Source organism: Chaetodon auriga, chromosome 4, assembly GCF_051107435.1.
Source record: "Chaetodon auriga isolate fChaAug3 chromosome 4, fChaAug3.hap1, whole genome shotgun sequence".
In the NCBI taxonomy this organism is placed as follows: domain Eukaryota; kingdom Metazoa; phylum Chordata; class Actinopteri; order Chaetodontiformes; family Chaetodontidae; genus Chaetodon; species Chaetodon auriga.
Window position 1 is genome coordinate 7,862,743 of NC_135077.1, and position 14,391 is coordinate 7,877,133.

The 14,391-nt window shown below is 44.2% G+C and overlaps 1 protein-coding gene across 1 annotated transcript; it reads right to left on the bottom strand.

Annotated features, from left to right (window-relative positions):
- Positions 1-293: 293 nt before the first annotated feature.
- adra2a (adrenoceptor alpha 2A) lies at positions 294-5,826 on the bottom strand. The gene is made up of 2 exons (XM_076729253.1): positions 5,433-5,826; positions 294-5,270 (listed from the first exon to the last, which is right to left on the bottom strand). The coding sequence occupies exon 2, from the start codon at positions 5,078-5,080 to the stop codon at positions 3,818-3,820; it is 1,263 nt and encodes a 420-aa protein (XP_076585368.1). The 5' UTR covers positions 5,081-5,270; positions 5,433-5,826; the 3' UTR covers positions 294-3,817.
- Positions 5,827-14,391: the final 8,565 nt, after the last annotated feature.

Below are 14,391 nucleotides of genomic sequence, written 5' to 3' on the forward strand. Positions count from 1 at the left end.
AGGAGAGTGGCTAATGAGGTGTTAATTATGGTAAAATTTCTAAACAACACTGTTTTATTGGCCGTCGTCACTGAACAACATCTCCACTGAGACTTTAGATCCCTCCTTTAGATTCTGGTGGGTGTATTATAAGTAATAGACCACATTTTACTACTTTTTCCCTTCAGAGATACGTGCAAGATTAACATTTCATCTCCTCAAATGTCAGGATTTCTCGTCTTTTCATTCCTGTAAATGAAACATCTGCGTGTTCTGGGAGGTTGGTCGGGCATAAACAGAAAAACATCTTCAGCTTCGAGAAATTTTAATTGGCAGTTTCACAGTTTTATGACATTTTACAGAGCGAAAGATGAATCAATTAATCAAAATACACCATCAGTTGCAATCCTAGATTCTTCAAAGTGCCGCTTATTAATGTCACTACTGTAAGACTGACTGGCATGAAAATAGAGATACATTCATATTGTATGAGGTTGTTTCAATGCACACGGCTGTAAAAGGTCAAAGGTATGATGTATTAACTGTACCTGAACCATGTGTGTCACTTTTACTTTCAACCTCTTAAAGTTGTTTCAATGTCTCTGCAATCCAAGTTATTCATTGACGTTCTTGCCTTTATTGCAAATTTCCAAACCAGATTACAAAAGACAGAATTCAGGTTCAACATTGGTCTTGTAGGAAATGATCCCCTGCTGCTCCGTCTCACAAGCATTTATGACATGGAGCTCTGTAGCTTTGTTTGTTCATTAGTTAGTTTTTTTTTTTTTGTTTTGTTTTGTTTTTTTAAATGCGGGACAATGCCAAACCCTGCACCATCTCCTTTCTTCAACCAGACCAAATCACCTTGCAGGTCTAATAATCACATCGCATTATGCTGTGTGGTCTCTGGGACGGTGGGAACTGATTGCTCTCGATCATAATGAGCTTCTGGAAAATAGATTTGTCTGGGCAAATTATTTTCCAGGGAAATATCCGCTGCCCAGCCTTGGTTTGTGTCTCAAACCAGACCCAGAGGCCTGACAGCTAATCAGACCACCGTTAATGAGACTGGGACTCTATATTAAACGATACCTCTGAAACACTTCTAAGCGTCCTTCCTCAAAGAGGAGCTGACAGCCGCCTGTGAGCTGGCCAATAGAAAATATGATCCTACTTCAATAATATGTTCCTGGATGGTGTAAAGTATAATTTAGATGACGAATACAGACCTCCTGTGAAATTGCCGCATTAAGGACAAGCAAATAAAGTTGGAAGGAAACAACCGTAACAGTGTGAACAATCATGTGTGTTGCAGCCATCTCAAACAGGTGGACAGAAACAAATACAGCTTCGTCCCAAATGCGACGCAGCTAAGTCAAATGTTACGTCATCGGCCCCTCCCCCGGCCGCCGCCCAAATCCTCCAACTGCAAATGATTGTTTGTATGATTTTTGTGCCTTCTGACATTTTGTCCCTGTCTCTTTGAATGGTAGCTGCACTTAGCCACCATGCTTAGCCTTTTGGAGACGGATGTGCACTCTAACCTGATGATCCATGCCCCGTTTCCCAGAGGCTAAGTGTGTGCATGTGTGTGTGGAGAGGGGTCTGCTGACTTCAACAGCTGGCTTCTTCCAATAGGCTGTCAGCAAGCACATCCGCTTAATGATATCACTGCTGCTTGTTGATGTGTGAGCTAAAGAGAGGCAGGCACAGAGGAAAAGGAGGCCAAGACGAGACAAACATACACGTATTTATCACTGAGCGTCAGCCTGACGGACCCCGTGTGCTGCTTTACAATGTTAAAGGACACGCTGACATCTTTTCAAGGCTGTCCATGTGGATGTGGAAAGATTTATTAATGATGGGTCTGAGCAAAAATGCATTCAAGATTTTGTCCAAAGCTAAAATGAGTCTCCAGCAGGCTGACTTTGCCAAATTAAGCGAATAGCTTCCAAAGTCCTTTTAGTGTGAAATTCCCTCTTTGCACTACCATTCCCCTGTCACAGCTGAACAAGGAAACATTGTCAGGCGAAGAGGAAAAGACTAACTTTGGAACCTAGATGCCCACTTCATTTGAGTAACAGACAGCAAGAAGCCTAAAATGTGCAGTACTCTCTGATGGCCTCTGTTTTCTGAACGGAGATGCTTCATGACTGAGCATCAGTCAGACACCTTTCTCTCTGTTCCAGATGGCTCCTAATGTTTGGTTTCTCTCTGGAGCAACCTGCCAACATCTCACAAAACCTTCCACAGAACCGAACATGGAGCATCAGCACGACTGCGGGCTTGCCTGTCCGGTGGGAGCTCACCCCATGTGTTTGCATGTGCTGCAAATACACAAGAACATTCTCACACACACACTCCGTCTTTCTCATAGACGCACACGTTTCCACGCTTTGCAAACGTGCTGGGAAACACTCCACCACGCCAGACTCTGCTAGACAAGGTGCTGGATGTACTGTCAGAGAAACTCCCAGAAGAACCCTTTCGCTTTGCGAGAATAGAGCTGTTCAAGCACCTTCCTGACTGTCAAAACGAATGCATTTACTTACACCTCCTCCACTGGGAACAGCTATATCCTCTGTATTCACCACACAGATGATAGTCGCTCTCTTGTTTTATTCAGCCATTCTCCTGGACATGATAGAGGGAGCAGCGAGAGCGAGACCAGTCAATCAGGTTCTGGTTTGACAGGCTCCATGTCTTTACTTAATGACGCATACCGTGGTAACACAAAACGGCAAATGAACCGTTACTCCTCCACTTCAAGTGCCTCGCATTACAACTGTATTCACGATCCACAATTGATTCATAAACTGACTCAGATCCGAAGCCTAAGCAAACACATACTTTGAGTAAAAAAAGAACTTAGTTTTGGGAGTCTGACAGTCAAGACAAAATATCTACATCGAATCACAAACATGACCAATCCAAGGACCAAAGCACATTTGCACGTATTCCACTCAGGATCATTAAGAGCTGAGCTCCTTCTTAATCCCTTGCAAAGGTCAGATTCAACAGACCAGTGAATCTGCACTTTTCTGTTGAATTGCTGGCGCAAGAGGACTTACAGGTTTGCCCTCCTGGTCCCAGAGATTTCACACCTTCACACAGATCACAAGTAAAACAGCTCCTCTTTTGACAAATCTCGGAACACCAGATCACTTTTGAGAGCAAATCCAGACTCCACTGCTGCCTTTCACCCTCTTTCTCAGCCTCTGTTGTGTGTGTGTGTGTGTGTGTGTGTGTGTGTGTGTGTGTGTGTGTTTGACAGAGTGTGTGTCAGCACAGTGTAACGTACAAAATGAGATAACGTCACCAACCTGATGCTTTAACTTGCTGTGAGACCAGTTCAGGAAATTGGTTTATTCTTATAGAGCCAGCATTTTTTCCCATACTATATCATCATCATCATCATTATCATCATCGCCCTAACCATCATTGTCTTCACATGATACAAAATGGCACAACACTGTATCCATAACAACAAAAACAAAGACAATTATTCAGACAGGTCGTTTTGCACAACATACTGTTGTAAAGCACAGCACATTTCACAAGTTCACTATGTTTGTTTTATAAAAATAAAAAGAACATTTAGAATAAAAGCATGGTTTCACTGTGGCGTTCTGTTCTGTTGGAGCTCTCTGTGGGATGGTGGTCGGTGCGGAAGCTGCGGGTGGTGGATGGTTTGAAAGGATGCTGCGTGTAAAGCTCATCCTGGGATTTCCAAGCACTTACACCAAGAGCGTTCACAAGCCAGTGACCCATGCACGATGGTCAATGATAATTTACAATAAAGTTAAAAAAAAAAGTATGTACATAAAGATGGAGTCCATCATACATATCTTCTAGTGTCCCTCCTGCACAGTATCTTTTTGAACGACCTCCTGAAGTCGTTGTTGAAGATGGTGTAAATGATGGGGTTCAGCGCACTGTTGCAATAGCCAAACCAGAAGAAGAACTTGAACAGGGTGTTGGGCACCGGGCAGGACTCGCACAGCGTCATCAGCATGTATGTAAAGAAAAAGGGAAACCAGCAGATGACGAACACTCCAATGACCACGGCCAGGACGAAGGTGAAGCGTTTCTCCCGGTTCTGTCGGCCCTTCCAGCGGCTGCCCTTTGTGCTCGGCACCCGCTTTTGGACGTCATTGTCCCCGGGTTTGATCTGGCTCAGTTTGGTTTTCCCCTTGGACGATTTCCTTTTGATCGAGCACGGGTTGTTCACCTTGTGGTCAGAGGAAGACGACTCCTCCAGGTCCACCCCGTTGACCTCGCCCTTCTCCTCATCTGCTCCTCCTTCTCCTCCCACTCCCTCCTTCAGCTCGATGTCCCGCTCGCCGTTCAGCTTCTCGTGGCAGAGGCGGTCCTCTCCTGCGGCCATGCCGTTCTCCTTCTGGTTGGCAACAGCGATGGTGGCCGTCTTCAGCATCTCCTTCCGCTTCCTGTCTCCCGGCGGCGCCCGCGTCCTCTTCTTGGCGATCTGGTAGATCCGCACATAGACCAGGACCATGATGACGCAGGGGAGGAAGAAGGAACCGATGCAGGAGGAGATGACATACCATTTATCATTATTGATCTTACACACAGGGTCCTCCTCGTTGTTTTCTTTCTCCATGGTGATCAAAGGCGGGAAGGAAATAACTGCCGCAATGACCCACACGATGAAGATGATGCACTTGATGCGTCGCGGCGTCCTCTTCAGGTTGTACTCGATGGCCTGAGTGATGGACCAGTAGCGGTCCAAGCTGATGGCACAGAGGTGAGCAATGGAGGCGGTGCAGAAGAGAACATCAAGCGCCAAATATATCTCACACCACACCTCGCCAAAGTACCAGTATCCCATGAGTTCATTGGCCAAGGAGAAAGGCATCACGAGGGTTGCCACCAAAATGTCCGCCGATGCCAGAGACACCAAGAACAAGTTCTGCGGAGCCCTCAGGGCCCGGCTTGTAAACACAGCTATGACCACTAGCACGTTACCAAACACTATCAGCAGGATCATGATCCCCACCAGCACAGTGAGCGACAGCGAGATCTGCAGGCTGAAAGGGGCCACGTCTGGAAGAGTCTGGTTGGTCTCGTTGTCGAACCCCATTGGAGCAGACTGGCCCGCTTCCTACGTGAGTTCACCTGAGGTTGACAAATATCATGACCGGTAAGGACAGAGCTAGTGGCTCACAGCAGGACTGAGAGAGGAGGCAACTGAATCACTCCTCTGAGGCGTTTTCTCTGTCATCATGTGCCGGCTCCTCAAGGATAAGCTCTTATCATTTATGTCAGTTCATCTGAAAATATGAGGCAGAAAATCAGATACCTTCAATGCTATTGGCACTTTTCAATCAATTATGACAAGTCTTTTTTTATGTTATTACTATTAGAATTAACTCAAGCATTGTGTCAGCTCTTTTCCCTGAATAGTAAAAGCAAGAAGTGAGAAATAACCTTACCTGAGGCAAAAAGCGGTGGCACAAGCTCTCCAGCGCCAGAGACGCACGGGCATTAGAAAAACTGTCGGTGCGTAACTTCTCTAAGCGGATCGGTAGGAAGCAAAGAAGATCCATGTGGCGGATGAAGTCCTCCCTCTGCGTCTCCTCTCTCTCCCCGCACGACGATCCCTGCGCTGCATCTACTTGAGCTCAGCGGCGGACCTAATAGAGCGCTAATCATGTTATCCCGGGCGCTGCCGTGCTGCTGTCTGCGTGTGGAGTCTCTCTCCTCAGTGCTATCCAGTGCGCCACTCCCTCTCTTTATAGCCCGCACGCTGCAAAAAGTGTCAGCGCTCAGCGGGTCACAGTGCGTCCACAGAGTGTCAACACAGGCGGACATGTGACACCGCAGACAACACCATGAGCCGGAAGCATGCAGCCCAGTGAGGGAATGACGGCAGGACAGGGGGGAAGAGAGGAGATATCATAAGACAGAAAAAGAAATTTATGCGCACGCACGTGGACACACATGCAGGTAAAGGTTGGACAACACAGCAGGAACACATGCAGCCAAAGTGTGAGTGGTCCAAGTGTGTACTGACATGGCACATAATCATGGTAGTATAAAATAAATTGCATTGCAGTAATTACTACCTGTTTTGACACCATGTTCATAAAAGTGTTCATTTCTGAGGTTGTAGCTGTCACAATTGTTTGAGTTAGAGTGTTTCTGTTATTTTGTCCCTGTATGTAATGGCCGCAGCCATATGTCAATGAGCAATAACAGGAGAGCTAATTAGATGATTAAGGCGAGCTTGTTCGTGTTGTACCTTTCAAGCAGAGATGCAATTTAGGGATAATAAACAAACATAATGATGAAGGAAAATAAAATCAAAGTAGAATAAAATTGGGTAAAAAAAAAAAAAAAAAAAAAAGATAAAATGCTAATTCACAAACAAACACAGCTGCAGTGCAGTAATGAGGCTCCCCAAATTAAACGAGAGAAATCAACTGAACAGAGAAATGAATCACTGAGAGAGCTTTTATTTTAGATTAGAAAGAGAGTTGAGTTAGGGCCCATTTAAGGAAAGGAGGAAGTTAGTTTGGACATAAACTAAATTTGTAATTAGATGGAATAAAACAGGCTGTGTGGTTGACCACAGTGGTTTAAATATATCTGGGCAGCCTCTACAAGCTGCTTCAGTGTCAGTTTGATCAGCCTGAGTTTAAGTTGGCTGCTTTCATCTTCATCTCCTCACACGCTTGCTTCAATTTCATGCACAATGTCAGTTTTTATGTTTGCTGACACTGAGATTGAGGATCAGCATCTACTTAGCTGACACTGAGCTGAAAACAATGACCGAAAACATTTTTGGGTAAGTTTGGAGAAATTTGAGGCGTAAATTGCTCGACCTGTTGGGAGAGACATTTCTTGCAGTGCAGCTGCTAGACAGGGTTGCTAAGCAGCAGCCAGAGCCACACCACGTGGATATCAACAGAGGCCTTTTATTACTTTGTCCAAACTCAATTTGTTTAGCCGCCTTTTACACTTCAGGTGCAACACATGAGGAAGTCCCCAAACTTTGTCGGAGCAGACCTCAGACTGATTCACAGGATTGTATTTAGTGAACATTCGGCCAGAGGTGTTCACAGGTGTGACTGACAGGTGCAGCCTGCTATTCATCCTCACTGGACTGAGCTCTAAGTAGCCTCTCGTCAGCGAGTCTTGAAGCTCTCCTCCGTGTGTATTTTGTCAATCTGCGGCCGTTTAGAAGCCAGATAAGTTTGATGATTCTAAATACGTGTTTGTCTTCCCTGCGTGCAAACAGCTGAACGGTGTGTGTTTGTTGAACTCAGTGTAACAGTTGTAACAAGGCAAATATTGAACATGACATTCATCATCCCAGCAGTGTGTAACTAGATCATATATGGCTGTTAAACGTGTGTCATGCCCCTTGAATGCATCTTGTTTTTCTTCTTCCATAAGATAAGCTATGATTGCTTAGTGTGAGTACGTCATCTCTTAAAAACGAGTTTGTGAACAGTGTTTTTCGTCAGCTGATAAGTGGATTATGGTGGATTAGACCTTTAATGAAATAACGCAGCACTGAGTGAGACAGTGTGTGCTTCATTTTTATTAGTTATTATAGAACTGAATGTCAAACTCGATCAGAAAATAGATTGAAAACTAGCTGAATAGTTACTGGTGTCACTAGAATGATTTTTAAACATTTACACGTTTCAGTTTTATCACAACACCAGCGTCAGCCATGAAGCCCGAACACTCAATGTAACACCGTCACCCCTCTTTTACGGATGGAGCACACTGATGCTTCCTTTGCATCCCGACAACAAATAAAACAACATGTGCTCAGATGTCATCCATCGGGGGATTCATCATTTTCTCTCTGTCTTCTTGGAAGTGGAGCCCCTTTTTACCAGAAACGCTCTGACTCCTGAGTTACACAATTTCATGCACTGCTTGTGTTCCACTTCTCTGGCAAATCAAAGTCAGTCGTGGGGGGAAGGAGGAAATTCCTGAGGAGCTTTGGAGGGACATGGAGTACACTGCTCGTCATCAGCCTGTGCTGGACGTGGTCACATTCAGGGAGCGGCTCCATGTGGTGTCCATGGGATCAGACTGCCCTCCAGTTTCGTAGTGACGTTGGCTCCGTTTGCTTCATACAAGCTGAACACAAACACATGCTGGATTTGAGATTACATTCACTCTCAGGTTTGTATTCACTTTCTGATCAATACTCTGTTATCCTCTAAGTATAAGGTTTGTTTTTGATTTGATTATATGAATAAAGAACACTTAAAGAAAATGTTTAGGTGTCGTTGAATGTAATTTCTGCTTTGGTAACAATTTATTTTTCAAGTCCTTAAATTCTCATTTCAAAGATGTTTCCTGGAGATATAATTTGGTACTAATTTTAAGAAAAACAAGGACAGCGTTCAATTTGCACTTTTCCACTTAATTCATTCCAATTAGTTCGAGTCCTTTATACAGCAGCTCGGTTCAATCGGCAAAAAATGTTGAAGCTGTCTCATTCCATTAAATTAAGCACTCCACTGTCTGCTATCCCAGCTACTTGTTTTCATCTAACAACGCTGTGGTGTGAAAATGTCAAAATGATGAATATGAAAAAGTACCTGAGCTATGTAAGAGTGCCACAGTTTTCGTTCACAGTATGCTGGATGCAAGTGATCGCTCACGATGGCTCCGCTGTCTCGCTGTTACTAATGAATACAGACACGATGATGAAGAAGTTTGTTTCTATCAGCTTACTGTCAGAGTAACGCGGCGGTGCAGCACCTGGCTGTCAGGTTTAGAGCAGAGCAGCGGCTTCTTTGATACTGGAGGGTTCGAAGGCAGCAGCTGGAAGGAGAAGATCCACCTGCGGCCACTGATGATGAGGGATGTTGTGTTTTTGTCATTCGTGAATCAGATGATTTAAAAGCAGAACAGCAGCATGAGAGCGATGAAGCCAGCTGAGACGACACATGGTCTGAATGTGATAACGCTCAAGGCACCGTCCCAAGAGGAGTTATGGCCACTGAGTACTTTTACTCAAGTACTGTGCTTAAGTATTATTCTGATGTACTTGTAGTACACTACATTTGAGTATACGTCCACTCCACTGTATTTCAGAGGAAAATATTGCCACAAGCCACCCAGCAGTATGTAAAAAAGAACTGAAATTTGCCCCACCTTTAGCAACACTGAACTGATGTACACATTAATGCATCAATAATCAGAATCCAATGATATATACTGCTTATGTTACTCACTGGTGTCTTTGGCCCTTGTGTGCCTGTATGCACTCCTGACAACGTCTGGCCATGCTCCTGATGACTCGACGGATGGTGTCTGAGGGGATCTCCTCCAAGACCTGGATCAGGGGGCTCCTGGATAGTCTGTGGCAGATGCACGATACATAATGTCCCATATGTGCTCAGTTGGATTTAGGTCAGGGGAACATGAAGGCCAGTCAATGCTGGTGAATTCTCTGGCGAATGGCAATCGAGCTGCACAGTGCTGGACTGTGAGCGCAGGTCCCACTAGAGGACGTCGGGCTCTCATGCCACCCTCATGGAGTCTGCACACCAGTAGGCTGATGGAGGTCATTTTGTAGGGCTCTGGCAGTGCTCCCCCTGTTCCTCCTGGCACAAAGGAGCAGATACCGGCCCTGCTGCTGGGTTGATGCTCTTCTACAGCTCTGGCCAGCTCTCCTTGTGTAACAGCTGGCCTCCTGGTATCTCCTCCATGCTCTTGAGACTGTGCTGGGAGACACAAACCTTCTTGCGACTGCATGTATGGATGTGCCATCCTGGAGGGGCTGGACTATCTGTGCAACCTGACTGCAGGTGCCACCTCATGCTACCAGAAGTGACAAGGACACTAACAGAACTCAAAACCAGAGAAGAATCAGCTGTCTGTGGCCACCACATGCAGAACCATTCCCTTTGTGGGGGTTGGTTTGCTTTTGCCTCTCCATCGCACCTGTTGTCACTTTCATTTGCACCAAAGCAGGTGTGACTGAGTTCCAATCACTTGTGCTTCCTGAATGGACAGATTGATATCCCTGAAGGTTAACTGACTTGGTGTGATGATTCAGTGTTCCCTTAATTTTTTTTGAACAGTATATATTCTAAAATGGATCATGCTACAATATTAATACTTTTACTTTTGGTATATTAAGTATATTTCACTGCTAATCCTTTTGCACTTTTACTTAAGTACAATTACGAATGCAGACGTTTTATTTGTAACTGAGTATTTCTGTGGTATTGCTGCTTTTACCAGTGGTTGGGACTGATGAGAGAACCTCAGCTATCTCGACCTCGGTGCTATAAACATGCAAGTCATTTTCTTGGCCAAGTTTCCAACTTAGGAAGCTTGAGGATCTCACAAGCCATGCACTGTCTTGGAAAAGCTTGGCCTTCAGCTGTTGTGGCTGGAGAAAAGGAAAGCGGTGCCACGACCTGCTACAGCTGATGGATGCACTCAAAGTCTTTGGCTTATCCAGACATAGAACTGCTTCTCAGTGATTTGAGATCACTGTGCTGACTTCTTTGAGTTTGGTAGTTTTCAGTCTATGAGAAGTTACCATTGCCTACACAGATAAACATGACATACAGCAGCAACGTGTGTGTGTGTGTGTGTGTGTGTGTGTGTGTATTTCTTCAGTGACTCACTCACACCTGTGCCTGTGGAAAGGAGGCGTGTCAGCTGACCCTGCGCTGAGCACGAAGCTCTGTTTCTGTCATAACGTGACACTCTGCAGGAAACGCGGTCTAATGGACTGTTTGATATTCATTTGCCCAATGATGATTACTGATTGAGCTCATAAAACACAAAGCATCTGGGAAATGTGTGAGAGGCTTTTAACCCTGAGTGAATATTCAAAGCGGCCACCTGTGAGACGGCGCGCGCGCACACACATACACACACACGCGCGCCATCCTGATAATCCCGTCTGTCCAGGCTGGCTGAAAAGCAACTGGCTGACTGTTTTGGGGTAAACAGAATTTTGTCGCGGCGCTTGTGGATGCATGAGGGTGCAGACGAAGCGCAAGGATACAGTGACACCTGTCGACTCCTGCAAGAGCCTGCCGGTTTCAGGAGGACGGCTCCGCGGGGGGGAATGACCATTTCAGGGGTAATGACACCTGAGAGGACGCTCAGGGTTTTCTACTTCAAGTTAACCTACTTTTGCTTTCACAGGTGGGAGGAGGGCGAAATGAAATTGTTCCGCAGCTGCACACAGCTCAGTGAAACTAAACAGGATGACACTCGGTTCATTTGCCTGACAGAGGTGACTTTTACATGACAGCGTCACGATAATCATGAAAGCAAAGCTGCATGACACACACCAGCAGCGCCAACCGTTCCTAATGTAAGGACCGCGACTCACCAGCAGGGGGCGGTGTTGCACTGGAGCAGAGATGCAGCTCAGGCCATGAGAGCGCAGCAATAAACCTGAATGTTTATCCTGAATATTTATTTTAAAACATACCTGTGGTCTGCTGCTCTTTCATTACACATTCTGCACAACATAGGTGAAATCTGAACCATGAATAAATGAACTGATGAACAGAACAGATCATTGACAGGTTACTGGGAGAACAGAAGGTGCATATTTACAGTATATGTGAGAATATGAGGATATAAAATAAGACGGGACAGGAGCAATCAGTTTACTACAGATCTGGTTCTCAGCCTTGTTTTCAAGTTTTTTTTCTCTGAATGATATTTCTGGAACTGAAATGAAATCACAACATTTCCGGGAACAGCTGTGCAAAAGATCACGTTGATTTTAACCAGCAAGCGTTTATTTCTGAGGTATGTCTGGATTTTCAGCTTCTGTCATTGTGTCAGTTTTTGTTGACTCGAGCTGAATGTGTTCTGCGAATTATGACAAAATCATTTCATTCTGTCAGCAAATGTCAGAATATTTTCGCAAGAGGGAAAAATCCAAAAGACAAATCCATACGTGACAAATCTGATTTTAATTCTCTCTCAAAACGTGAATGTAACCTGCGTGTTGTTCTTAATAACAAAACATGACTTTCTCTTTGCATGGGCATGAAAGGTGAGAGGCACCTGACAGCTTCTCTCATCATGTTCTGCTTGTGACACTAATGAAACTGAAATACATACACCCAACACGTCATAAATTTGTAAATATTTATCGGTTTATTACAGTTAAAAAGATGTATGTACATACAGAGCATCACCAAACATGGTCATTTTCACTCATTTGCAAAGTAGCACTCTGCAACTAGTTGGTTCAGGATAACTGTCTTACAATGGGGCGGCATTGATTAAGTTTGTCATTTACAACCAAGCACACAAATCAGTGTATTTTTCCTCTTTTTCATTTGCCAAACAATACTTAGTAAAGGTGTAGAAACAAAAGAAAAGAACAAAAGGATGCTTAGTAAAACAAATTGTTGCTGAATTGCTGGTCCAAATCCAAGTTCCTGCTGCCAACACGCGGCTTTGTATGTACACAGGTAGAAACGCCTCAGACTGGATCTTGGTCACTGTGGTTAGCAATGAAGACTCACATAGAGGTAGTCATGTCTGCATCTGCTCGTCCAGTCAAGAGACAACTGACCCAAAAACGTTGCTTTCAACATCTGTTCAATCTGTGGACCCAGATCCCTTTACTGACACTAAAAGAAAAGAGTGATTATCTGTCTTAGCTGATGAAATCAAACGGTCATAAAGGTTTTGCTTGGTGCACATAAGGCCGTCGAGTAAATGTGTGGAGATACTAGAGCGGGGCAGTTGTGAGTGGGGGGGTGCGTGGGTGGGATTCAGGGTATTCCGTAAGATAAAGATCTGGCGGCTTCACATTAAAGGGCCATTCCACCAAAATTGACTTGGTTTAATTATGAAAAAGCAGATATTTTATGGAGTTATGTGCTCTCAGGATGAAGAACGTTTGATGAACTATCTAAAAAGTGCAAGTCACATTTGTGTCTCCTCTGAAAACAAGGTTTTTTTTTCCTTCCTGTCACTGCCTTTTTTGAGATAAATGTGGTAAAAAAAAAAAATGTATTAATGTGTCAACAATCCCAGACTATTTAATAATATTATTTCCCCTGATTTCACCATCTCATGACTCAAACCTGATATGACTTGTGAGAAAAACATGAGGAAAAAAAAAAGGAAATCTTAGCAGTTTCTGTTGGCAAAGCTCTGCCTTTGCAGAATAAAAATGCAAGTCAGTTCTGGTGGAAGTCCCCTTTAATGCCAAAGACAAGTGAGACGCAAGCTAATGCACATCCACTTGGTAGCATAATGGCATTATCTTCCATTGCACTCTTTGCTGTGTTGTAAAACTCTCGTCACATTACAGGTTTTGTAATACTGAGTCTACCGTAATGTCAGATTACTGTACAGAGTAAAAGGAAAAATAAGACAGAAAGAAACTAGACCCAAATTTACATCATAACGACCAGTTGCTTGTCATCAAGTACAGTCAGTGGCCATAGACACAAGGAATAGCCAAACAAACACATAAAAAAAGACCATTAAGGCTGCTTGTCAATGTAGATTAAGTAGGATAAGCATTGCCACACAATGCTTCGATACCCTTTGCAATATACAAAAAGGGAGCATTTGCAGATACACCAAATAGCCACTAAATCGAAGTCCTCTATGCAAAAACACCCCATTCTGACCCAGACAAATCATGTCAAATATGTGTTCAACATGCTTGTTTCCTGTACAAAATAACCAGGCAAGAAAAAGACAGGTTGTATGATCCAGAAAAGAAGAGCTAAAGGAGCAAAATGACTTTGATTCTGCGATGCTCTCCATGGCCCAAAATCACAGACAATAGAAAAATAAACACCAATTATACTCCAATTATTTTGGATGCACCAGCACGCAATACATCGTCATCATTTTGATCCACCCAGTCACACCTTGAACTGAACGGGCCGGCCGGTGACCTCCACCTCCTCCGCAGCACGTGAAAACTACATTCCAGGATCAGATAAATGCTCTCCGGTCGATTAGCCCCGTTCAGTTTCTGCCCCCACCTCCCATCATCCTCTGCGTCTTCATACACAGGCATTCTCAACCTCGCAAAATGGCACATGAAAAACAGAGAGACTGAATGTAAAAATGGGTCACAGCACTCTCGCTGCATACCTAATGCACATCTCACTTTTGAGTACTCATTGAAGGCATTTTTCACACAATTGTTTACAGCTAAAAGTAAATACACACAAAAAAAGAAACTTCCAAAGCTTTTATAGAAAACCCAGGAATGCAATGCCTCCGGTGTGTTGTTGAGCGTGAACACAGAAAGCCCTTTTTTACATTTTTTTTTTTTTTTTTTGTCTTTTTCTGACAGTCTTGTACTGTAACTGCGTTAAGCTCAAATATGCACCTTGTTGTGTTGTCTCATCGTCGTGTCCGAACGATTTGATCTGTGAGAAAACCACCGGGCCCGAC

Bases quoted from the DNA above. Each gene is read 5' to 3' on its own strand.
- adra2a (XM_076729253.1), bottom strand. From the start codon at position 5,080: ATGGGGTTCGACAACGAGACCAACCAGACTCTTCCAGACGTGGCCCCT.